The 27,283-nt window shown below is 40.3% G+C and overlaps 2 protein-coding genes across 3 annotated transcripts in view; one reads left to right on the top strand and one right to left on the bottom strand.

Annotated features, from left to right (window-relative positions):
- Window positions 1-27,283, bottom strand: part of Ubr1 (ubiquitin protein ligase E3 component n-recognin 1) — a 199,927-nt gene that overhangs the window by 49,608 nt on the left and 123,036 nt on the right. Inside the window, exons 28-33 of one of the 2 annotated variants that reach the window (XM_004660885.2) lie at window positions 26,722-26,808; window positions 23,411-23,592; window positions 14,053-14,258; window positions 10,872-10,965; window positions 9,724-9,873; window positions 7,454-7,551 (exon numbers count right to left, since the gene is read on the bottom strand). In XM_004660885.2, coding sequence (XP_004660942.1) covers window positions 7,454-7,551; window positions 9,724-9,873; window positions 10,872-10,965; window positions 14,053-14,258; window positions 23,411-23,592; window positions 26,722-26,808 — 817 coding nt within the window. The remainder of the gene's footprint in view (window positions 1-7,453; window positions 7,552-9,723; window positions 9,874-10,871; window positions 10,966-14,052; window positions 14,259-23,410; window positions 23,593-26,721; window positions 26,809-27,283) is intronic. The other variant, XM_045156215.1, reaches the window with a different exon arrangement.
- On the top strand, window positions 4,143-4,490 carry LOC105944189 (60S ribosomal protein L30-like). The gene has a single exon (XM_012949276.2). It carries the CDS (start codon window positions 4,143-4,145, stop codon window positions 4,488-4,490), a length of 348 nt encoding a protein of 115 aa, XP_012804730.1.

The raw sequence follows: 27,283 nt of genomic DNA, 5'->3' as shown, positions 1-27,283 counted from the left end.
TCTTTTAGTTTATTTATTTATTTCATAGAGAAAGAGGGAAAGAGAGAGAAAGAGAATGAATGAGCACGCCACGGCCTCTAGCCACCGCAAACAAAATCCAGATGCATGCAACCCCTGTGCATCTGGCTTATGTGAGTCCTGGGGAATTGAACCTATGTCCTTTGGCTTTTCAGACAAGGGCCTTAACTGCTAAGCCCTCACTGAGTTTCTTATGTATTTCTTTTACTAAATTTGAGTGGCATTCTGTCATTATTTCTTCAAATATTTCTTCTATGTTTTTCTTTTGGGGATTTTAATGATAAATGCTGAATAAAAGTAAAATTTTCCTAGCTGGGCATGATGGCACACATCTTTAATCCCAGTACTCAGGAGGCAGAGGTAGGAGGATCGCTGTGAGTTCAAGGCCACCCTGAGACTACATAGTTAATTCAGGTCAGCCTGGACCAGAGTGAGACCCTACCTCGAACCCCCCCCCCCCCCAGAAAAAAATAAAAACCTGCACCAGGCACATTTACCACATTTTGGGATTGGCATTCAACTGATTTCCTTGAGTTTTGGTCAGATTTTGCTGTTTCTTTGTCTCTCAAATAATTGTGGATTATACTGTGGCTGTCTTTAATATTCTGTCATAATGTCTTGGGACTTAAGACTCTCTGGAAAATATGTGCCTGTTTTTTGTAAGTTTTTAAGGCAGCCAACCAAGTTTTTAGGTTCAACAGATTCTATCTCATCTTCTTTGGATGAACATTCTCATGTCAGTTTTCAGTTTTATGATCTGCCCAGGGCATGTACTACTTGGAGCTGGTTTCGGAGCTTAGCAGTGAGTTAAATGAAACTTAGTTCTTAAAGCATTTGCCTCATCTGCACATGTGCAAGTTCCAAGTGAAACTAGGCCTTGTGCTGATCTTAAATATGATTCCCAGATGGCCGTGGTGGCGCATGCCTTTAATCCCAGCACTTGGGAGGTAGAGGTAGGGGGATCGTTAAGAGGTTGAGGACAGCCTGAGACTACGTAGTGAATTCCAGGTCAACCAGGGCTAGAATGAGACCCTACCTTGAAACAAAAAAAGGGGGGTGCTGGAGTGATGGCTTAAACATTAAGGTGCTTGCCTGAAAAGCCAAAGGACCCAGGTTCAGCTCCCAGTACCCATGTAAGCCAGATGCACAAGGTGGCACATGCATCTGGAGTTTGCAGCACCTGGAGGCCCTGGCATGTCCATTCTCTCCCTGCCTCTTTCTTGCTTAAAAATAAGTTAAAATAAAATGTTTTAAAACAAACAAAAATAAATAAAATCATGGAAGTTGTTAATAAAAAAATATTTGAAAAGAAAAAAAATTCCATTGATGGGCACTAGTTTTGAAGGACTTTACCTGTTTTTTAAATTTATTTATTTATTGCATTTTTCTCAATTTTTATTAACATTTTCCATGATGTCTTGTGTAGGTAGTGTCAGGCACTATGAGTTCATGGATATCCAGGCCATTTTGTGTCTGGAGGGAGCATGTTGTAAGGAGCCCTAACCTTCCTTTGGCTCTTACATTCTTTCCATCACCTCTTCCACATTAGACCCTGAGCCTTGGAAGTTTGCCTGTTTGTTTATGGAAGAATGGATTCTCAATTTTTACTTGTTTTGTGTGTTCAAGTCTGTTGCAGAGTCCTGTGATCCAGAATGCCGGGATGTGGATTCTAGTTTTCTCCTTTTATCTTCTCTCTCTCTCTCTTTTTCTTTGTTTTGGTTTTTTGAGGTAGGATCTCATTCTAGCCCAGGCTGGCCTGAAATTCACTATGCAGTCTCAGGGTGGTATTAAACTCCTACCTCTGCCTCTCGAGTTCTGGGATTAAAGGCATGCACCACCACACCTAGTCTTTTCTCTCTCTCTCTTTTTATTTATTTACTTTTGTGACAGGTCTTACTACATAACGTAGTAGTGGTGGTATGATTCAAGTGTCCCTCATAAACTTATGTGTTCTGAATGTTAGGTCCCCATCTGGTGGCAATTTGGGAATTAAAGCTTCCTGGAGGCAGTGTATTATTGGGAGTGGGCTTATGGGTGTTATAGTCAGCTTTCCCTTGCAAGTGTTTCGTTCACTCTCCTGCTGTTGTTGTCCAAGAAGTGATATCCACCCTCTGCTCATGCCATCATTTTCCCCTTCCATCATGGAGTTTTCCCTTGAGTCAACAAGCCAAAATATACCCTATAGTGGTTTGATTCAGGTGTCCCCATAAACTTAGGTGTTCTGAATGCTAAGTTCCCAGCTGATGGAGATTTGGGAATTAACACCTTCTGGAGGGAGTGTATTGTTGGGGGCGGGCTTATGGGTGTTATAGCCAGTTTCCCCTTTCCAGTGTTTGGCACATTCTTCTGTTGCTATGGTCCACCTTATGTTGGCCAGGAGGTGATGTCCACCCTATGCTCATGCCATCATTTTCCCCTGCCATCGTGGAGCTTCCCCTTGAGCCTGTAAGCCAAAATCATTCTTTTTTTTTTTTTTTTCCCCTACAAGCTGCTGTTGTGTGATTTGTACCAGCAATGCGAACCTGACTGCAACACACCCTTTTCTCCCATAAGCTGCTCTTTATCAGGTTTTTATGGCAGCAAGGGTAAGTTGACTTCAACAGTAGCCTAAGTTAACTAACTCAAACTTTCTATGTAACCCAGGCTGGTCTTCAATTCCCAATTCTCCTGCTTCAGCTTCCTAAGTGCTACCAGTACAGGTGTGGGTCAACGTGCCAGTTGCTTTTGGCTTATTAATTAATGTGTGAAACTTCTATTTTTGTATTTGGAATAACACTGACTTTAGCATCATCTCATTTAGAGTATGAACTGTATTGTGAGTACCCATGTAAGGCAGATGTACAAAGTGCTGCATGTATCTGGAGTTCATTTGTACCAGCAAGAGGCTCAGGTGAGTGCATATATTTTCTCTCTCTTTCTTCCATAAATAAATGATTAAATGAAACACTTAAAAATGATTTTTAAACAAGATAGCAGGTTAGTTATGGTGTGTGTACCTGTAGGCCAGTCCTGGGAAACACAATGAGACTCTACTTCAACAAGATTAACAAAAACTGGGCTGGAGAGATGGCTTAGCGGTTAAGCGCTTGCCTGTGAAGCCTAAGGACCCCAGTTCGAGGCTCGGTTCCCCAGGTCCCACGTTAGCCAGATGCACAAGGGGGTGCATGCGTCTGGAGTTCGTTTGCAGAGGCTGGAAGCCCTGGCGCGCCCATTCTCTCTCTTTCCCTCTATCTGTCTTTCTCTCTGTGTCTGTCGCTCTCAAATAAATAAATAAATAATTAAAAAAAAAGATTAACAAAAACCAAAACAATTACCAGAATAAATGCTAGTCAATTCTCAAAGTTCATGGTTTCTTTTTCTTTTAAACAGGTGGGTTTTTTTTAGGTTTATTTCCCCAGTACACATGTAAACCGGGGAAGCATGCTTTTGGAGTTCATCTGCAGTGGCTATTTGCAAGGGGAAAGAGAGACAGAAAACAGGATTTCCTGCTGTTGTAAATGAAAAAGAAAACAAAAACAAAAACTCTAGATACATTTGCTACTTTGTGCATCTGACTTTATGTACAGGAGAATCCAAACCAGGCCATCAGGCTTTGCAAGCTAGTTCCTTAACTACTGAGAAACTTCTCCACTTAATTTTTTTTTTTTTTTTGAATGGGAGCTGGGTATGATGGTGCACACCTTTAATGCCTTTAATGCTAGCACTCAGGAGGCAGAAGTAGGAGGATAGCTGTCAGTTCAAGGCCAGTCTGGGACTAAAGAGTAGGTTCCAGGTCAGCGGCTAGAATAAGACCCTACCTCAATAAACCCAGCTTTCTTATAAAGGCTGCAAAGATGGCTCAGTGGTTAAAATTATTTGCTTGCAAATCTGGGTGGATTGGGTTCAATTTCCTACCCAACTACATAAAGCCACTGGGCATTAGTTTGGAGCATCAAGAGACACTAGCTGACAGATAAACATATATACATACCTACACATTTTTCATATTTATCTATTTATTTGCAAGCAGAAGACGGGAAGAGAGGGAGGAAAGAAAAAAGGAAAGATTGTGGGAGCGTCCTCCTTTCTCGCTCCCCAGCCATCTTGGCAGCTGCTCGTGGTTGGGGCCTGTCCCCAGCAGGAAGATGGTAGCCACAAAGAAGACAAAAAAGTCCCTGGAGTCCATCAACTCGAGGCTCCAGCTCATTATGAAGAGTGGAAAGCACATGCTGGGGTACAAACAAACGCTGAAGATGATCAGACAGGGCAAAGCAAAATTGGTCATCCTTGCCAACAACTGCCCAGCATTGAGGAAATCTGAAATAGATTACTATGCTATGTTGGCCAAAATTGCTGTCCATCACTTTAGTGGTAATAATATTGAATTGGGCACAGCACGTAGGAAATACTACAGAGTATGCACACTGTCTATCACTGATCTGGGTGATTCTGACATTATTAGAAGCATGCCAGAGCAAACTGGTGAAAAGTAGACTATGTAAAATTTTTCTTTAATAAAACTTGCCAGAGCTTGTTTAAAAAAAAAAAAAAGAAAAGAAAAGAAAAGAAAAGAAAAGAAAAAAGTGAGAGGAAAGACAGGGAGAGAATGGACATGCCAGGGCCTCCAGCCACTGCAAAGGAACTACAGATGTATGTTCTACTTTGTGCATCAGCTTTATGTAGTTACTGGGAAATCAAACCCAGGCCATTATGCTTTGTAAGCAAGCGTCTTAACTGCTGAGCCATCTCTCCAGCCCCTACACATAATTTTTAATTTTTTTTAAATATATTTTATTTATTTATTTGAGACAGAAAGAAGCAGAGAAAGAGAGAGAGAGAATGTATGCCAGGGCCTCCAGCCACTGCACACCAACTCCAGATGTGTGCGCCCCCTTGTGCATCTGGCTGACGTGGGTCCTGGAGAATCTAACTGGGATCCTTTGGCTTTGCAGGCAAACACCTTAACTGCTAAGCCATCTCTCCAGCCCTTGAATGACTTTTTAAATGTTTTATTTATTAATTTGCAAGTAGAAAAGGGGGGAGGAAGAGAAAATGGGTGCACCAGGGCCTCTTGCCCCGGCAAATCAACTGCAGATACATGCAGGTGACTCTGCACATCTGGCTTTAGGTAAGTACTAGGGAACTGAACCCAGGCCATCAGGCTTTCAAGCAAGTACCTTTAACTGCTAAGCAATCTCTCCAGCAAACCCCCCATAAAAGAACATTTTAAAAAAAATTTAGTTCTTTGCAAACAGACACAGAGATAGAGAGAAGAGAGACCGATAGAAAGAGAATGGGCGCGCCAGGACCTGCAGCCACTGCAAATGAACTCCAGACACATGTGCCCCTTGTGCATCTTGTCTTTGTGGGTCCTGGGGAATCGAACCTGGGTCCCTTGGCTTTGCAGGCAAATGCCTTAACCACTAAGCCATTTCTCAAGCCCCCATGAATAACTTAAAAATATTTAAATTTATTACTTATTTGGGGCAAGGGCAAATAGAGAGATTGAGTATGGTAATACCAGGGCCTTCTGCCAGTGCAAATAACTCCAGATGCATGTGCTACTTTGTTCATTTGGCTTTTAGTGAATACAGGGGAATCTAACCTGTCCATCAGGCTTTGCAAACAACTGCCTTTAACTGTTGACCCATCCTGAATAATTTTTTTAAGCAAAGAATGGTGAAAGATGACTATAGTCCCAGCTTTGGAAGAAGCTGAAGGGGAGGATTGCTTGCGACCAGATGTTTGAGGCCAGCCTGGGAAAGATAGCAAGAATCCTGTTTATTTTATTTATTTATTTATTTTTGGTTTTTCAGGGTAGCTCAGGCTGACCTGGAATTCAGTATGGAGTCTCAGGGTGGCCTTGAACTGTGGTGATCCTGCTACCTCTGCCTCCCGAGTGCTGGGATTAAAGGTTTGCACCACCACGCCCAGCTAAGAACCCTATCTATTTATTTATTTTTGGTTTTTCGAGGTAGGGTCTAACTCTAGCCCAGGCTGACCTGGAGTTCACTACGAAATCTCAGGGTGGCCTTGAACTCATGGCAATCCTCCTACTTCTACCTCCCAAGTGCTGGGATTAAAGATGTGCACCACCATGCCCAGCTAAGAACCTTTTTTAAATGTAAACAAATATACAAATTGGACTTTGCCTCCATTTATTGACTTATAACCTATTATAACACTTTTATTCACCAAATATTTTAAGTGATTTTATTATTTCTTTTTTTTTTGTTTTGTTTTTTTGTTCTTTTGTTTTTTCGAGGTAGTGTCTCACTCTGGTCCAGGATGACCTGGAATTAACTCTGTAGTCTCAAGGTGGCCTGGAACTCAGGTGATCCTCCTACCTCTGCCTCCCAAGTGCTGGGATTAAAGACGTGCGCCACCACGCCCGGCTGATTTTATTATTTCTTAAAGCATATTTCCCTTAACAGCTACACTGTCTCTTAACTATATAAAATATGTACCTCAGGTAAATTGTAACAGTTTAATGCCATGTCAACAATATGAGTAATGGCAATGGCTAGCATTTATAAATCACTTATCATGTCTATGGGATATTCTATTTCACCTGTAGCAACTCAATTATTCCAACAATGAAGTTGGTATTAATGTTAACACCAACATGCAAATGAGACAGTTGAGCACAGAGAGCTTAACTAATGCTCAAGATCACACAGCTAATAAGTGGATATTACAGAATTACATGGATTTTACATCAAAGATTTAAATCTAGGCAATCTTACTCTATTTTGTTTCCCAGTAGGAAAAATGATTGAATTGAGTAAACTGATATTAGCCAAACAGTTTTGGATTAAGAACCTATTTCCTAGCCAGGCGTGGTAGCCCACGCCTTTAATCCCAGCACTTGGGAGGCAGAGATAGGAGGATCGCTGTGAGTTCAAGACCACCCTGAGACTCCATAGTGAATTCCAGGTCAGTCTGGGCTAGAGTGAGATTTTTGAAAAACAAAAACAAAAAAAAAAAAAAAGAACCCCCAGAAAGCCAAGCGCCACATTATTCTCTCTCATATGTGGATCCTAGCTACAGATGATTGGGCTTCTGCATGAGAATGAAAATACTTAGTAGCAGAGGCCAGTAAGTTAAAAAGGAGACATAAAGGGAAGAGAAAGGAAGGGAGGAGGGTACTTAATAGGTTAATATTGTATAATATGTAAGTACAATGATTGAGATGGGGAGGTAATATGATGGAGAATGGAATTTCATAGGGGAAAGTGGGGGGAGGGAGGGAATTACCATGGAATATTTTTTTATAATCATGGAAAATGCTAATAAAAAGTAAAAGTAAATAAATAAACAAACAAACAAAACAAATTTAAAAAAAGAACCTATTTTCTGATATTCAACAAATATGTACTTATAAATCATATTTTAAGCAGGATAATTTTATATTACAGATTTAGATACAGTGCAATCAAAATAGATTTAGGCAAACCTTTGGTATGTTTCATATTATAGCCTGATATTCTGGCAAGAACAGTCTGTATCCACCGTGCCAAGGTCAAAAGTTGAGCAAGAGCCTCTGCATTCTCACTGGAAAAAAAATGACATTCAGAAATTAGTAACTCCATTTTGTACAAAGTCAATCTGCAAAGGTGAATGATGGAGTCTTTCCTTGAAGAAATGGTTGTATTAAAAACATCAAGTGGGCTGGAGAGATGGCTTAGCAGTTAAGTGCATGCCTGTGAAGCCTAAGGTCTCTGGTTTGAAGCTTGATTCCCCAGTAACCATGTAAGCCAGATGCACAAGGTGGTACATGCATTTGGAGTTCATTTGCAGTGGCTGGAGGCCCTGATGCGCCCATTCTCATTCTCTCTCTCTGCCTCTTTGTCGCTTAAAAAAAAAAAATCAAGTAAACTGGGCGCTGTGGCACACACCTTTAATCCCAGCACTGAGAAGGCAGAGGTAGGAGGATTGTCATGAGTTTGAGGCCATCCTGAGAATTTGGGTGAATTCCAGAGCTACAGTGAGACCCTACCTCAGAAAACCAAAAAATAAAATAAAAAAATAAAGTACAAGCCGGGTGTGGTGGCACACACCTTTAATCCCAGCACTGGGGAGGCAGAGGTAGGAGGATTACTGTGAGTTTGCAGCCACCCAGAGACTCCATAGTGAATTCCCAGTCTGAGGGAAAAAGGAGAAAGCTAGCTAAGGATGATTATTCATTGCTCTCTGCTTCCTGACTATGGACCCAATAGGACCAGCTACTTCATGTTTTTGCCTCCATGCTTTCCCCGTCATGCTGTACTAGAACCTCAAACTGTGAGTCCAAGTAAACTCTTCTTCCTATGTTGCTTTTGTTGGGCATTTTGTTACAGCAATAAGAAAAGCAACTAACATAATCAGAATATATATTTGTTTTGTTTTGTTTTGTGAGGCAGGGTCTCACTCTAGTCCAGGCCAACCTAGAATTCACTATGTAGTCTCAGGCTGGCCTTGAGATCATGGCAACCCTCCTACCTCTTCCTCCCAAGTCCTGGGATTAAAGATGTATGCCACCATGCCCGGCCTTGGAATATAATTTTTTTTGAGACAGAGTCTCACACACTATACAGCCCAGACTAAACTTGAAAACAGATATCCACATAAAAGTTTTGAAATTCTAAATGCTCACACATTAAAAGATGTATGATGGGGGCTGGAGAGATGGCTTAACAGTTAAGGTGCTTGCTTACAAAGCACAAGGACCCATATTTGACTCTCCAGGTCCCAGTAAACCAGAAAAACAAGGTGACACAAGTGTGCAAGGCTGTACATGCGCACAAGGTGGTGCATGCATCTGGAGATCGACTGCAGTGGCTGTCGGCCCTGGCAGACCAATTCCCTCTCTCTCACACACACTCTCATAAAACAATTATAAAAAAAAGATTTATGGGGCTGGAGATATGGCTTAGCGGTTAAGTGCTTGCCTGTGAAGCCTAAGGACCCCGGTTCGAGGCTCAGTTCCCCAGGTCCCACGTTAGCCAGATGCACAAGGGGGCGCACGCATCTGGAGTTCGTTTACAGAGGCTGGAAGCCCTGGCACGCCCATTCTCTCTCTCTCCCTCTATCTGTCCTTCTCTCTCTGTCTGTCGATCTCAAATAAAAAAAAAAAAAAAAAAATTTAAAGGCGTGAGCCACCATGCCCGGCTCTCTCTCTCTCTTAAATAAAGAAATAAAATTTAAGAAAATTTAAGATTTATGACAGACCTAGTATTGTTATTAATTTTTATCATTAATTTTATTGCACAGTTCTCTAGGAGTGTTTGGATCTTCAGGGCTCTGCTTTAAATGGAAATTGGAAAATAAATGCACAACATAGCACTTTGAGAAAATGTGTACCTTAGTTCTGTTAAACACCAAAATGGGCATTTATTTATTTATGAGAGACAGAGAGAGAGAGAAAGAGAGAGGCAGACAGAGAAAATGAGCATGTCAGGACCTCTAGCAACCGCAAAAGGACTGCAGTTTGCATGTGCTACTTTGTGTACCTGGCTATACATGGGTACTAGATAATCTAACCTGGGTCCTTTGGTTTTGCAGGCATGCTTCCTAACCATTAAGCCATCTCTCCAGCTCCAAAATGAGCATGACACAAGTTATGGAATGACATTAATTCCTTTCAGGTATAAAAGGGAAACTAATAATTTAGCAAAACAGTAACTAATTGGTAGTTTAAGGACATTTTTTTTAATTAAAAAAACTAAAACACAAGTTAAAATATACCTGTTTATCTTCTGAGGCTGCAAAGGAATAATGGGGATCACAGTATTGCACAGAGACTTGCAAAGTGGGCAAAGATATTCTCCACTTTCCAAGTCAAAGAGGTCTCCATGAATTCGCTGCTGAGAGCTCAGTTGTACAGCTTCAAAATACCTGCAAAATTCCAAAGATGTACTTCTACTTGTACACAGGTATCTGCACTTGTCCTAAGTAAAAAGATCTAGAATTTTGGACCTAGTAAGTATCTTTAGACCTCACATGCAAAAATACATGTCATAATTTTAATTATAGTACACACTTAATTCTTTCAGGGTAAACTGAAAAATCAATTATAGTAGATACAATTTTAAATAAATCTGGAGAATCTTAGCTTTTGCCCTGATTCACTTCCTTGGAGATGTAATTATAGATATTACTCCTAATGACAAATATAGTAGTAAGAATGAGGGCTATCATATGAAAATTATGTATTTCTAATAAAATGCCAAATGAATAAACTCTACACAAAAAGATTTCTCAGGAATTACATTTGGGAATTTTTTTTCAAGGGAGGGTCTCACTCTAGCCCAGACTGACCTGCAATTCACTATGTAGTCTCAGGGTGGCCTTGAACTCAAGGCAATCCTCCTACCTGATTCCCAGTGCTGGGATTAAAGGCGTGTGTCACCCACCACACTCAGCTGGGAATTTTTTTTTTCCCCCTGAGGGTCTCTCTCTAGGCCAGGCAGACTAGTCTGGGAATTTTTATCTAGAGATGAATTTCTTGTCCTATCTCAAAGGTACTTTTCATTGCATACTTTGAGATTTTGTAAGGATTACTGCTTTTCCTACATGAATCTTGAATTAATAACTGATTAGTTTGTGGAAGGCAAGCACATAAAAATAGGAAAAAAATTTTGGAGTGCTAGGGACTAAGCGAGGGACCTCATGCATGACATCATGTACTCCCAGCCTTTGAAAACTCTTAAGTTGGTTAACCTCATACATTAATTTCTCATCATGCAAACAGGGTTAATAATTTAAAATGTTTCAATTATTCCAATAAGGAAAAAAGAAATGAAAGACATGAAAAAAACATGCCTTTTGGTGGCCTGTAGTGAAACTTCAATATTCCTAGTCTTTTTCAAGAACATGTCAGAGGGACAACTTACTTCTGCCAGCACACTGCATGCATTACATGACCACAGCTTCCTGTATAAGTTCCATGTGCCAAATCTGGATCCATAAAAAGAGGGTCCAGGGTTTCTGGTTCAGGACAGAAAAATAAGAGGTGTGTATTTATGTCTTCTAAAGTTACAAAGGGGTGGGAATGGAGAAAAAAAGTTAACAGGTCTAAAATTTCAATCACAAGATTTCACTTTAGCAATGTCTAAGTATCAAAATATGATAGCAAGATACATATTCTTTTTAAAATATTTACTTATTTTCATATATGTGTGTGCATATGCAAACTGGGTTGTTGCTGCTGCCAAAAAATGCTGTCCTATTTTATTGGGTGTCTGGGGAATTGAACCTGGGTTGGCAAGCTTTGCAAACACATGGCTTTAACCACTGAGCAATCTCTACAACCCCCATTTTTTTTTTTTTTTTTTTTGGTTTTTCGAGGTAGGGTCTCACTCTGGTCCAGGCTGACCTGGAATTAACTCTGTCATCTCAGGGTGGCCTTGAACTCATGGCGATCCTCCTACCTCTCCCGAGTGCTGGGATTAAAGGCGTGCGCCACCACGCCCGGCTCCCTTTTTTTTTAAAAATTTTATTTATTTATTTGAGAGCGACAGACACAGAGAGAAAGACAGATAGAGGGAGAGAGAGAGAATGGGCGCGCCAGGGCTTCCAGCCTCTGCAAACGAACTCCAGATGCGTGCGCCCCCTTGTGCATCTGGCTAACGTGGGACCTGGGGAACCGAGCCTCGAACTGGGGTCCTTAGGCTTCACAGGCAAGCGTTTAACCGCTAAGCCATCTCTCCAGCCCTACAACCCCCATTTTTAAAAAAATTTTTAATTATTTATTTGCAAGTGGACAGAGATGGGTGTATCAAGGCCTCATGCCACTGCAATTGAACACCTTTTTTCCTTTACTGTTAAGAATATTGGAGTTTAAGCTGGGCTTAGTGGCACACGCCTTTAATCCCAGCACTCGGGAGAGGTAGGAGGATCGCCATGAGTTCAAGGCCACCCTGAGATGACAGAGTTAATTCCAGGTCAGCCTGGACCAGAGTGAGACCCTACCTCGAAAAACCAGAAAAAAAAAAAAAAAAGAATATGGGAGTTTGGCTGGAAAGATGGCTCAGTAGTTACGGTGCTTGCTTGCAAAGCTTGATACCCTGAAATTGATTCTCCAGTACTCATGTAAAGCCAGATGCAGAAAGTGGCACATATGTCTAGAGTTCATCTGTAGAGGCAGAGGGCCCTGGTATGCCTGCCCATTTTCTCTCTCTCTATATATATACTTGCCAATAAAATAAAAATGCTTTTAAAAAAGCATGTCATGGGCTGGAGAGATGGTTTAGCAGTTAAGGAGTTTGCCTATAAAGCCAAAGGACCTCAGTTCAATTCTCTAAGACCCACACAGATGCAGAAGGTGGTGCATGTGTCTGGAGTTTGTTCGCAGTGGCTTGATGCCCTGGTATGCCCATTCTCTCTCTCTCTTTCAAATAAACAAATAAAGAAAATGAAGGACTCTTAATAAGTTTGACTTGTATTATTAAAAAAAAAAGTCACATGGGAATGTGATCTTAAAAAAAAGTAAAAATAGGCTGCAGGTATGGCTTAGTGTTTAAGTCACTCACTTGCAAAGCCAAAGGACCCAGGTTTGATTGCCCAGGACCCATATAAGCCAGCTATGGCACATGTGTTCATTTGCAGTGGCAAAAGGTGCTGACATGCCCATGCCCATTCTCTCTATATACATATCTGCCTCTCTCTCTTTTTCTCTCAAATAAATTATTTGAAAAAGTAAAAAAAAAAAAAATTATATATATATATATATATATATATATATCAGAACAAAGCAGTAAGACTACAAGATTTGATTCTACAACTAGTATGGATAAATGACAACTCTGTATTTCATTTACATTTGGGGGGCAGGTTCGAGGTAGGGTCTTGCTCTAGCCCAGGCTGACTTGGAACTATGTAGTCTTAGGGTGACCTTGAACTCACTGCAATTCTTCTACCTCAGTCTCCTGAGTGCTGGGATTAAAAGTGCTTGCCACCATGCCCAACTCTTAAAGAATAATTTTAATCAGATTTTATCAAAGTAATTTTTGGGTTGTTTTTATTTATTTATTTGAGAGAGAGAGAGAGAGACAGACAGACAGACAGACATAGAATGGGCATGCCAGGGCCTCCAGCCACTGCAAACCCTAGACACATGCTCCACCTTATATATCTAGCTTTACATGGGTATTGGGGAATCAAACCTGGGTCCTTTGTTTTTGCTGGCAAGAACCTTAACCACTAAGCCAGATGATATTCCTGAATTACTTTTTCTTAAATATGGTAAATGTATGATAGATTATGCTCAGTTTTAATAAATACATACAAAAATAGTTAGATATTGTCATGTCTGTAATCTACTTTCAAATGGATCAGCAAAACAGAAATAACACAGACAGGGCTGGAGAGATGGCTTAGTGGTTAAGCACTTGCCTGTGAAGCCTAAGGACCCTGGTTCGAGGCTCAATTCCCCAGGACCCACGTTAGCCTCTGCACAAGAGGGTGCACACATCTGGAGTTTGTTTGCAGTGGCTGAAGGCCCTGGCACCCACATTCTCTCTCTGTGTGTGTCTGTCGCTCTCAAATAAATAAATAAAAACAAACAACAACAACAACAACAACAACAAAAACATAGACAGTTGGACTGAATGAACAATGTGGACAAGAGCTGAAAAGATGGCTTTGGGTGTAAGAGTGTTTGCTGAATAAGCAACAGGCCTGAATCACTCGAAGTTCAACTTCCTGTCCCTGTGTAAATGGAAGGAGAGACTGCAGAATCACAGGAGCTCTCTGGACAACCAATCTAACAAAAAAAGGACAGCAGCTCCAGGTTCAGTGAGAGACTCATCTCAAGAAAGTAAAGCACATGAATGATCCTCACTCTGGCCTCCATATGTGAGTATGCATACGTGCACATAATGCATATACTTTACACATACCACACACCCACAAATTAAAACAAAAATCCAAAGCAAGTAGGCAAGATGAAATATAAAAATGTAGTCTGTTGTATTTATGAGTACATGATATGAGCAAATAAGAACTAAATATAACTCTTTAATTACACAGGCAGAAAGGGAAATGGCACAGGGATAGTCATGGATCAATACATACCCCCAGATAAATCTATAGGTTTTCCTCTGTGTTGAGTTAAAGCAGTGGATTTCTGGACACAAGCAGATAATACCATGGCACTATTTTCTATTTTCACCTCTTGTTCTTCTTGGCAGAGGATGCATGTCAACACCTCCTTTTCAGTCACAGTTGGGCCTCGTTTAGGACCCAAAGCAATTCTAGAGGAGTCACCGATTACTGGGCTGCTACCAAAAGAAACAACCAGAAATGAAGACAAATGTTTTCACTGCTTTTTTATCATTATATTTTGGTAGATTGTAAGTATACAAAAATAACAGAAAATGTATTTAGTAATTTGACCTTAAAAGGAACTCCACAAACTTTCTTGCTTTGATTTATTTTCTTACTAGAAATTCAGATTGTTCAAAGTACAAAGAACCAGAGCATAAAATTTTATATATAGTATAAGTTATATTTACTATACCAACAAAAACTGGGCTATTTTTTTCTGGATATATATATATTTGTAGAAAATCTAGAAAGTGTAAAGAACATAAAAAGCATTACATTTCTATATTACATATAATATGCATTTAATATAAATATTATACTATATACACAGATCTATTCATTCATATTCATTTATTGCTTTATTCATATATATGTATTTATACACACACACACACACACACACACACACATATATAGTTAATATTTTATTTATTTGTAAGGAGAGAAAGAGAGAATGGCTAGGGCCTCCAGCCACTGGAAATGAACTCCCAATGCATGTGCCACCTTGTGTATCTGGCTTTATGTGGGTACTGGGAATCGAACCAAAGTTGTTAGGCTTTGCAGGCAAACACCTTAACCACTAAACCATCTCCCTAGCCCTTATCTATCTGTCTATCTACCTATCTATCTGTATTGAGGTAGGGTCTCACTCTAGCTCAGGCTGACCTGGAATTCAGGGTGGCCTTGAACTCACAGCAATCCTCCTACCTCTGCCAACTGAGTGCTGGAATTAAAGGTGTGCACCACCATGCCCAGCTCCTTTATATTTTTGTTATTTCTTTATCTTCAAAAAATGTCTTCATTAACATTTTTAAACATATTTACTGATTTGGTGTATGAATATGAATGTGTAGATCAGAGAACAACTTTTGGGTAGTCTTTGTTTTTCATCTCCTTTGAGGCAGTGTTTCTTGCTTACCATACAGCTCACCAAGCTTCTGCCTCCAGTAAGACTCGGAATAATGTCTTGCTTTGTCAAAACTTTTTGTTTATAAGACAGGGTTTCACTCTAACCCAGGCTGACCTGGAACTCACTCTGTAACTCAGGCTGGCCTTGAACTCCCCCTACCTCAGCCTTCCAAATACTGAGTTTAACAGCATGAGCTACCATGCCCAGCTCTCCTTTTCTTTTTCCCTCCCTGCCCTACTTCTTTTCTTTCATTGAGACAAGGGCTCACTGAGGCCGGGAAATCCTTGAACTTGTAGAAATCCTCTTATCACTACTTCCCAAGTACTAGGAGTATAGGTATGAGTCACCATTCCTAGTTTCATTGAAAACTTTTTTTTTTTTTTTTTCTGAGGTAGTGTCTCACTCTGGCCCAGGCTGACCTGGAATTCACTATGTAGTCTCAGGGTGGCCTCGAACTCACAGTGATCTTCCTACCTCTGCCTCCCAACTGCTGAGATTAAAGGCGTGTGCCACCACACCCAGCTTTCATTGAAAATTTTTTAATTGCAAAACCTTATAAAAGATGTAAAAAAAAAAATTGGGAGAAAATATAATGCATTTAAAAAATTTTTGTTTAATTTTATTTATTTATTTGAGAGCGACAGACAGAGAGAGAAAGAGCAGAGAGACAGAGAGAGAATGGGCGCACCAGGGCCTCCAGCCACTGCAAACGAACTCCAGACGTGTGCGCCCCCTTGTGCATCTGGCTAACATGGGTCCTGGGGAATCAAGCCTTGAACCGGGGTCCTTAGGCTTCATAGGCAAGCGCTTAACTGCTAAGCCATCTCTCCAGCCCAGAAATACATTTTTTAAACTTCTATAAATCACTAAGACAAGGTCTCAAAAGAGTTAGTAACAGGAAATTTGCATAAGATAAAATGTACACGGTAAGTAAGAGAAAAAAGCTCATCCTTACACTACCTAGGAGCCAGAAAAATTTAGTTAAATTTGTTTGACCGTTATTAAATTTGCAGTGTTAGGAATTGAAAACATGGCCACATGCATATTAAGCAAGCATTTCTACTTCTGAGATTCAACCCTAGCCTATACATTTTAAATTTTTTACAAAATTTAATTTGAAAGGAAATGTGGAGGGAGAGCTAATCAAAATCTAAGAGGATATAAATAACTCATATGGAATCCTACTTTTTAGGACAATGGAACACACAGGAGCCATAAATGGTTACTAGGAAATTTCCAATGCCAGAAATGGGATACCTTCCAGTGAGTTGTTGGCCAGGGGTCCCTAATACTCCCCAAACATTACAGGCCATTACCAAGGCCCTTTGCTTCCCACAAGGAATCGATGGTAAGACCCTATTGCTGAAGACTCCATATACTTGGGCTGCAAGGTCACTGAGAAATCCTGCTGGAGCTGAGCTGAAAACCTCTTCCATGTTGACCAGCTGACAGAAAGCTGGAAAAAGCCATTCTGCATGCAGTTCAATGGGAGAGAGAGAAATCACCAGTGAAGATACTCAATAGTGGACACTGCAAGCCTTATATTTGGCCAGTCAGGCCAAATGAGCCAACGGGTACAATAGTGGCATGTCTGTTATGGGGGAAACCAACTGCCCTCTAATTGGACTGGAGATCCACTCCATGGGAGGGAATATATTTCTGATACTGAAAACCTACAACAGGGGTAGTCATAAGCCATAGGGGTGTAATGTCTGCTGCTGTCTGGATAAATGTATGTACTATGCTCACCAAACTGCTCAATAAGCCCTTCTCTTAATGTTCATACCCATATATTAATGCTACTCTCACTTTTGGCTAGAGAACCTTCTCTTTTCAGATGGCAGTGTCCTTGAGATGACTCAGAAGGCACCATGGTGCTAAGAAATGACAGAGGAATGTTCAGCACTGAAATATCTCAATCACACCTTCCATGGCTCAGGGTCTATTGTGGAAGAGGTGATAGAAAGAATGTAAGAGCAAAAGGAAGGGTACAACTCCTTACAACATGCTCCTCTGGACACCAAGTGGCCTGGATATCCGTGACCTCACAATGCCTGACACTACCTACACAAGACCATCAAAATAGGAAGAAAAGATTATGAGAGTAGGAGAAGATATGATGGAGAGTAGAGTTTCAAAGGGGAAAGTGGAGGGGAGGGAGGGTGGGAATAACCATGGGATATTGTTTACAATTATGGAAATTGTCAATAAAAAAATTATTTTACATATTTGAGAGAGAGAAAGAGAGACACAGAGAGAGAGAGAGACAGAGGACAATATGGACGTGCCAGGGCCTTAAGCCACTGTAAATGAACTTCAGGTACGTGTACCACCTGTGCACCTGGCTTACATGGGTCCTAGGGAATCAAACTTGGGTCTTTTGGCTTTGCAGGCAAGTGCCTTAACCGCTAAGCCATCCCTCCAGCCTCATTTTTAAGTTTGATAATAACATATTGTCAAGTATAAGTAAGTAAGATGAGAATGCTCAGACATTATTGGAAATAGGAACTGATAAAGCCACCTTGAAGGAGAATGTGCCAAATATATTAAAATGTCGACCCAGACCTTTCACCTGTTGAATTCTATGCTAGGAGAATTACTGATCCAACTACACAAGGAGGTACATACAAAAATTTCCAGACAAACTGTAACTAGGAAAAATGGGAAGCAATCTAACTACCTAAAATCAAACAAAATAATAGCCCTATAAAACAGCAGTTGTAACAAATTATGTGAAAACAAACTACATGTGCTAAGAAGTGAGCAAATTATAGAATCAAATACATGGTAACATAAACATAAAATACACAACAGAACCCTTACTCCCCTCTTCAGGAAGGATCAAATAGGGGTAATTAGTGTCTTAAGTTTGGATTATGCAGCCAAGTTCTAATCTGTCCCCAAAAGAAGGAATTGGTAAAAATGATCCCTTTTGAAGATCTATTGTTTATATATTGGGTACATGTTCAAACAGGCATAGGAAGAGGCTACCCATAAGCATGGCTGTCTGCAGATAGATCAGGCAAGTGGAGGATAGTCAAAGAGAACTTACTGCATCATTTGCAATGTTTCAATGAGAACACAGTAATAAAACACACATCCAGGGGCTGGAGAGATGGCTTAGTGGTTAAGCACTTGCCTGTGAAGCCTAAGGACCCTGGTTCGAGGCTCTATTCCACAGGATCCACGTAAGTGAGATGCACAAGGTGCTGCATGTGCATGGAGTTCATTTGCAGTGACTGGAGGCCCTGATGCACCCATTCTCTCTCTCTCTCTCTGTCTGTTGCTCTCAAGTAAATGAGTAAAATTAATTTTAAAAACACATATCTAATCAAGCAGGCAATAAAAATAAATAATAAAAGTATCAAGGCCATTAACTCCAATTATACCTTTGCTTACAACTTCTTATTTTGATAGTTAACGTTCTCATTACTGTTCTTTTCAATTTGCTCTTGTGTGTGTGCACATTTGTACACGTGTTCATGTGTATTTGGAGGCCAGAGGACAATCTTGAGAACTGTTCCTTAGGAATACTGCCAATCTTTTACACACACACACACATACACTATTCCTGGTTAGCCTGAAACTTGCTACTTGATACCAAAACCAGGCAAAGATAGAACAAAAAAAGAAAATTACAGACCAATCTCCCTCATGAACATAGATGCAAAAATTCTCAACAAAATATTGGCAAACAGAATACAAGAGTATATCAAAAAGATCATTCACCCTGACCAAGTAGGCTTTATCCCAGAGATGCAGGGATGGTTCAACATACGCAAATCTATAAATGTAATACATTACATAAATGGGTTGAAGGACAAAAATCACATGATCATCTCATTAGATGCAGAGAAAGCATTTGACAAAATCCAACATCCCTTCATGATAAAAGTCCTACAGAGACTGGGAATAGAAGGAACATATCTCAATATAATAAAGGCTATTTATGACAAGCCTACAGCCAACATATTACTAAATGGGGAAAAACTGGAAGCTTTTCCACTAAAATCAGGAACAAGACAAGGGTGTCCACTGTCCCCACTTCTATTTAATATAGTTTTGGAAGTCTTAGCCATAGCAATAAGGCAAGAGACACACATAAAAGGGATACAAATTGGAAAGGAAGAAATCAAGTTATCATTATTTGCAGATGACATGATTCTATACATAAAGGACCCTAAAGACTCTACTAGCAAGCTGTTAGAGCTGATCAAAACCTACAGCAATGTAGCAGGATACAAAATAAATACACAGAAATCAGTAGCCTTCATATATGCTAACAACAAACACACAGAGGATGAAATCAGAGAATCACTCCCATTCACAATTGCATCAAAAAAAATAAAATACCTTGGAATAAACCTAACTAAGGAAGTAAAGAATCTATACAATGAGAACTTTAAGACACTCAAGCGAGAAATTGCAGAAGACACTAGAAAGTGGAGAAACATCCTTTGTTCCTGGCTTGGAAGAATCAATATCGTGAAAATGGCAATCTTACCTAAAGCAATCTACACATTTAATGCAATCCCTATCAAAATTCCAAAGGCTTTCTTCATGGAAATAGAAAAAACAATCCAAAAATTCATTTGGAATCATAAAAAACCTCGAATATCTAAAATAATACTGAGCAACAAAAAAGAGGCTGGTGGTATCACCATACCTGATTTTAACCTATACTACAGAGCCATAGTAACAAAAACAGCATGGTACTGGCACAAAAACAGACATGTAGATCAGTGGAACAGAATAGAGGACCCAGATGTAAGCCCAAGTAGCTATAGCCACCTGATATTCGATAAAAATGCCAAAAATACTCATTGGAGAAGAGACAGCCTCTTCAGCAAATGGTGTTTTGAAAACTGGATAAATATCTGCAGAAGGATGAAAATAGATTCTTCTCTCTCGCCATGCACAAGAATTAAGTCCAAATGGATTAAAGACCTTAACATCAGACCGGAAACTTTGAAACTGCTAGAGGAAAAAGTAGGGGAAACCCTTCAACATATTGGTCTTGGCAAAGACTTTCTGAATACAACCCCAATTGCTCAGGCAATAAAACCACAGATTAACCACTGGGACCTAATGAAATTACAAAGATTTTGCACCGCAAAGGACACAGTGAAAAAAGCAAAGAGGCAACCTACAGAATGGGAAAAAATCTTCGCCAGCTATGTATCTGATAGAGGATTAATATCTAGGATATACAAAGAACTCAAAAAGTTAACTAATAAGGAATCAAACAAGCCAATCAAAAAATGGGCTAAGGAGCTAAATAGAGAGTTCTCAAAGGAAGAAATACGAATGGCATATAAGCACCTAAAAAAATGTTCTACGTCACTAGTCATCAGGGAAATGCAGATTAAAACTACATTGAGATTCCATCTCACTCCTGTCAGATTGGCCACCATCATGAAAACAAATGATCATAAATGTTGGCGGGGATGTGGAAAAAAAGGAACCCTTCTGCACTGCTGGTGGGAATGCAATCTGGTCCAGCCATTGTGGAAAACAGTGTGGAGGTTCCTAAAACAGCTAGAGATTGATCTACCATATGACCCAGCTATAGCACTCCTAGGCATATATCCAAAGGACTCATCTCATTTCCTTAGAAGTACATGCTCAACCATGTTTATTGCTGCTCAATTTATAATAGCTGGGAAATGGAACCAGCCTAGATGTCCCTCAACAGATGAGTGGATAATGAAGATGTGGTACATTTATACAATGGAGTTCTACTCAGCGGTAAAGAAAAATGAAGTTATGAAATTTGCAGAAAAATGGATGGACCTGGAAAGTATTATACTAAGTCAGGTAACCCAGGCCCAGAAAGCCAAGCGCCACATGTTCTCCCTCATATGGGGATCCTAGCTACAGATGACTGGGCTTCTGTGTGAGAATGAAAATACTTAGTAGCAGAGGCCAGTAAGTTGAAAAGGAGACATAAAGGGTGGAGAAAGGAAGGGAGGAGGATACTTAATAGGTTGATATTGTATATATGTAATTACAATGATTGTAATGGGGAGGTAATATGATTGAGACTGGAATTTCAAACGGGAAAGTGTGGGGGTGGGGAGGGAGGGAATTACCATGGGATATATTTTATAATCATGGAAAATGTTAATAAAAATTAAAAAAAAAAAAAAAAAAAGGGTCAAATTCTGTTAAAAAAAAAAGAAATTTGAGAGGAAGCCAGGCATGGTGGTGCACACCTTTAATCCCAGCACTCAGGAGGCAGAGGTAAGAGGATCATATGAGTTCAAGGCCACCCTGAGAGTACATAGCGAATTCCAGGTCTAGCCTGAGCTAGAGTGAGACCCTACCTCAAAAAAACAAAATCTGGGCTGGAGAGATGGTTGAGTGGTTAAGCACTTGCCTGTGAAGCCCAAGGACTCCGGTTCGAGGCTCGGTTCCCCAGGTCCCACGTTAGCCAGATGCACAGGGGGCGCATGCGTCTGGAGTTCGTTTGCAGTGGCTGGCAGCCCTGGCGCGCCCATTCTCTCTATCTCTCTCTCTATCTGCCTCTTTCTCTCTCTGTCACTCTCAAATAAATAAATAAAAATGAACAAAAAAAATTAAAAAAAAAAATCTAAGAGGACATAAATAAGTCATATGAAAACCTACATTTTGAACAATGGAACACTCAGAAGCCATAGATTGTTGCTGGAAAATTTTCAGTGCCAGGGATGGGATTCCTTCCAGTGAGTTGTTAGTCAGGGAGGTCACTGATGCCCCTAAAACATTATAGGCCATTGCTGAGGCCCTTGGTTTCACACCTTCCAAGGCTCAAGGTCCATTGCAGAAGAGGTGGCAGAAAGAGCCAAAGGAAGGGTAGGACTCCTTACAACGTGTTCCTCCAGACACAAAATGGCCTGGATACTCATGACCTCACAGTGCCTCACACTACCTACACAAGACCATCATAATAGGAGGAAAAGATCATGACATCAAAATAAAAGAGACTGACTGACAGGGGGAGGGGATATGAAGGAGAGTGGAGTTTCAAAGGGGAAAGTGGGGGAGGGAGAAAATTATCGTGGGATATTATTTACAACTATGGAAGTTGTCATTTAAAAAAAAAAAGGCCAGGTGTGGTGGTGCACGCCTTTAATCCCAGCACTGGGGAGGCAGAGGTAGGAGGATCTCTGTGAGTTCAAGGCCACCCTGAGACTACACAGTGAATTCCAGGTCAGCCTGGGCTAGAGTGAGACCTTACATGGAAAAACAAACAAACAACGACAACCAAAAAAAAAAAAAGCCAGAAAGAAAGAAAAAGAAAAGAGGGCTGAAGAGATGGTTTAGAGCTTGCCTGAGAAGCCTACAGATCCCACGTATGGGGAGATGCAAGGATACAAGCATAAAATGCCATGCATGTTCACAAGGGGGCGATGCGACTGGCATTCATTCACAGTGGCTGAAAGGTTCTGAAGTGTCCATTCATTCATTCATTCATTCTCTCTCTCTTTCAAAAAAGAAAAGAAAAACTAAAGGGAAGAGGAAAGGAAAGGGGAAGAGAGAAGAGGGGAGGGGAGGAGAAGAGATAAAGAGAAGAGAGAGGGAGGGAAGGGGAGGGGAGGGGAAGAAGAGCAGAACAGAGCCAGAGTATGAGTCCTGCCTGTATAATCTCAAGACTTGGGAGACTGAGGTGAGGCCGTTAGAAGCCCAGGGTATATAATGAGACCCTGTCACAAAACAATGATGATGATGACAACAACAAAATCTAGTACAAACCACTTTTATGAAGTGATAAATGTTTATTTTTAAATTTAAATTTAATTTTTTTTTTTCTTGAGGTAAGGTCTTGCCCTAGCCCAGGCTGACCTGGAATTCACTATGTTGTCTCAGGGTGTCCTACCTCTGCCTCCCAAGGGCTGGGATAAAAGGCATACGCCACCATGCTTGGCATGATGAATGTTTTTAATTAGAAATAACTTATAATCACTTTTCTAGGAAATAAAACAATGTAGAATATATGAAATAATTTGTAAATGTGTATATAAAAATGCCTATGCATACAAAATAATTACAAAACAATATAATTGCAAATACAAAATTGCAAAAAGTATATACACATACAAAATATTTTTTTGCTATTTTCAGCTTTCTATTTTTTAGAAAAAATATGATTTAAATTGAATGCAAAATTTTTCCTCAAAAACTTAAGCTATTAATCTTTATTTTGCTCTGTACTACCTCTCCTCCTCCATGATGGAATCTTCTTTCCCAGGCATTTCTGAAGTACTGTCGTACATTAGTCTGTGAGTCTCAATGAAGTTCCTCTGCAGGGCAGACATCTGAGCCATGATCTTCTGGCGGTGGAGCCGAGCTGCTTCAGCTTTTCTCTTTCGTTCTGCTTTTTCTTTATCATGAGTAATCTAAGTAATAAGAAATTAGGTAAGACTTACTGTTAAAAATGCGCATAAGGGCTGGAGGGATGGCTTAGTGATTTAAGGTGTTTTCCTGCAAAGCCAAAGGACCCTGATTTGATTTCCCAGGACCCACGTTAGCCAGATGCACAAGAGGGCACACACATCTGGAGTTCATTTTCAGTGGCTGGAGGCCCTGGCATGCCTATTCTCTCTCTCTCTCTCTCTTTGTCAAATAAATAAATAAATAAAATGCATATAAATAGTGGTTAAGGCACTTGCCTGCAAAGCCAAAGGACCCAGGTTCGATACCCTAGGACCTACGTAAGCCAGCTGCACAAAGTGGTACATGCATCTGGAGTTTGTTTGTAGTGGCTGTAGGCCCTGGTGCTCCCATTCTCTCTCTCTCTCTGCTTGCAAATTAAATTAATTAATTAAAAACTTCATATACAGAGCTGGGCGTGGTGGCGCACGCCTTTAATCCCAGCACTTGGGAGGCAGAGGTAGGAGGATCGCTGTGAGTTTGAGGCTACCCTGAGACACCATAGTGAATTCCAGGTCAGCCTGGGCTAGAGTGAGACCCTACCTCGAAAAACCAAAAAAAAAAAAAAAAAACCCTTCATATACAGGCTTAGTATCTCCTATCTGAAATGGATGGGACAAAAATATTTCAGATTTCTGAGATTTCTTGGATCTGGGAACATCCGCATGGATTTTACCATTATTCCTAATTCAAAAATCAGAAATCTAGGGCTGGAAAAATGGCTCAGCAGCTAAGGCACTTGCCCATAAAGCCTAACAACTCCAGTTTGATTCCTAGTATCCATGTAAAGCTGTCTTTGCAAGGGCTAGTCTGTTTCTCTGCCAGGCATGTTGGTGCACACCTTTGATCCCTGCACTCCAGAGGGAGAGGTAGGAGGATCACTGTGAGTTTGAGGTCAACCTGAGACTACATAGTGAATTCCAGGTCAGTGTGGGCTGGAGCAAGACCCTAACATAGGAAAAAAATATATATTATCAAGTGCTTCACCATATTACACAGCTAACTGCTTCTCTGATTATGTCAATAATTTAATGTGAGAGACCAAATATCATTTATAAAAAATATCTTATTTATTTGAGAGTGACAAAGAGAGAACATGGGCCTGCTAGGCCCTCTAGCCACTGCAAACAAATTCCAGATGTATGCGCCACTTTGTGCATCTGGCTTACGTGGGTTCTGAGGAATCAAACCTGGGTCCTTAAGCTTCACAGGCAAGTGCTTTAATTGCTAAGCCATCTCTCCAGCACTCAAGTATCTTTTTTTTTCTTCCCGAGGTAGGGTCTCACTCTAGCCCAGGCTACCTGGAATTCACTATGGAGTCTCAGGGTGGCCTCGAACTCATGGCAATCTTCCTACCTCTGGCTCCTGAATGCTGGGATTAAAGGTGTAAGCCACCACACCTGGCTGCAAATTTCTTAATTATTCAGTAAACTCTTTTATACCAAATATACATACATTAAGAAGCAGAATTGGATTAAAAAATTATTTGAGCCAGGCATGGTGGTTCACGCTTTTAATCTCAACACTTGGGACATAGTGGTTGGAGGATCACCGTGAGCTTGAGGCCACCTTGAGACTCCATAGTGAATTTCAGGTCAACCTGATTAGAGCGAAACACTACCTCAAAATAAATAAATAACAAATAAATAAAATTATTTGTTAATTAGCTAATTACTGAAATTTAACAATTTTGACCAATTTCGTGTTTAACACTCCTAAAAAATAATACTAAGCTGAAAATTTTAACAGTATTATTGAGAAGCATTTAATGTTTCTTTATTTTCTGTTCTAGCTTTTTGTTTGAGAGCACTGGGGATTTACCCAGGGCAGTTTGCATACTATGCAAGTGTTCTAGCACCAAACTATATCCCAGCACTTTTGTTTTTCTTTTTTGTTTTGTTTTAAAGACAAGGTCTCATGCAGCTAATCTTGAACTTGCTATGTAGCTGAGGATGACCTTGAACTTCTGATCCTTCTTCCCTCCTGATTCTGGGATTACAAGTGTGTGCCACTATGCCTAGTTTTCTGTGATGCTGGGAATGGAACCAGGGGCCTTGTGTATGCTAGACAGGTATTCTATCCACTCAGTTACATCCATAGCCTTTCTGTTCTAACATTAGTCCAGTGTGTTTTCTTTCAGAAACAATAACATCAGGTACGAATATTATAAATATTAAAAATTAAGAAGAAAGGGCTGGAGAGATGGCTTAGTGGTTAAGGTGCATGCCTGCAAAGCCTAAGGACGCAGGTTTGGTTTTCCAGGTCCCATGTAAGCCAGATGCACATAGTGGCGCAGGCGTCTGGAGTTAGTTTGCAGTGGCTAGAAACCCTGGCACGCCCATTCTCACTCTCCCTCCCCCCCTGACTGTAATAAGTAAATAAAAATAAAATCTAAAAAAAAAAAATTTAAGAAGACCTAATTACCTTCATTATGGAAAATAGTGATAACTTCTTTGAATCTAAGATATATCTTTCTATATCCCTCTCATAGAAGAATGCTGTTTATTAAACTATAAGAAGCTATTGACTATGAGACTTATCATAATTTAAGACATGAATATTTTTAAAATTAGCATAATATCATATCTGTAAGAGTTCCACTAGACCGCAAGTTCCTGTGATCTTGTAAAATACACTCGTACTGAGTAATGTTGGTAGAGTACAGAAACAGAAGATGGAGACATGGATCACTGGGGAAAAGTGCTTGCTATGCAACCATGATCACCTGATTTTGATCCTCAGAATCCATGTAAAGACAGATGCAGCAGTGTCTGTAATCCCAGCCATCCTTTGGCACAATGGGAGGTGGAGATAGGAGAATCCCTAAAGGTCACAAGCAGCTAGCTTGGAATATGCAATGGTGAATCCCTGTTTTAAACAAGGAGGAAGGCAAGGACCAGCATCCTAGGTTGTTCTCTGACCTTCAGGTGCACCATAGTATATATGTGCCCACCCACCAACACAAAAGCATAAGAAGCATAAGCAATAAAGATGGGCAGACTGCACAAATTTTGTGACAAACAGTTCTTTCTCACAAAAAGAAGTAACTTGTTCAAAGACAGAGATTAACATCAGCATAGTTATAGTGTTATTACCTCATCATTCTTAATGGATTCCAATTCTGAAATAGTTGCTACAATTAAAGATGATTTTTCTCTCAATCGTTTCACTGTGTCAAACATCTGTAAAAAAAGTTGATGAAATATTAAGTCTGATTAGACTCACCAGGTGATCCTGACTATGACAAACACCACCCTTGGTCAATAAGATGAGTAGGAAGAGTCACTGATAGTAAATCAACTAAGCGGCTTCTAAGAGCATGCCTGACTGCCTTAGAGATTTATTTATAAGGGAAGGGGTGGGGAAGACGTGATGCCAAACTTTTTTTTTATTGATATGGAGTATCTAACTCATAGGCTCAAGTTATTTTTAAATATTTTATTTATTTGAGGGAATGAGAGAGAGAGAGAGAGAATGAATATGAGCACGCCAGGGCCTCCAGCCACTGCAAACAAACTCCAGATGCATGTGCCACCTTGTGCATCTGGCTTGGGTGATCAGGAAAGGCCTGGTGGATTCTGGGGAATTGAACTATTGAACTGAGGTCTTTTGGTTTTGTAGGCAAGCACCTTAATGGCTATGCCATCTCTCCAGCCA

The sequence above is a fragment of the Jaculus jaculus genome, chromosome 8 (genome assembly GCF_020740685.1).
Source record: "Jaculus jaculus isolate mJacJac1 chromosome 8, mJacJac1.mat.Y.cur, whole genome shotgun sequence".
In the NCBI taxonomy this organism is placed as follows: Eukaryota; Metazoa; Chordata; class Mammalia; order Rodentia; family Dipodidae; genus Jaculus; species Jaculus jaculus.
Note: the sequence above shows the minus strand (reverse complement) of the source record. Positions and strands in the feature narration are given on the sequence as shown.

Coding starts and splice junctions, on each gene's coding strand:
- LOC105944189 (XM_012949276.2), top strand. CDS start 4,143: ATGGTAGCCACAAAGAAGACAAAAAAGTCCCTGGAGTCCATCAACTCG.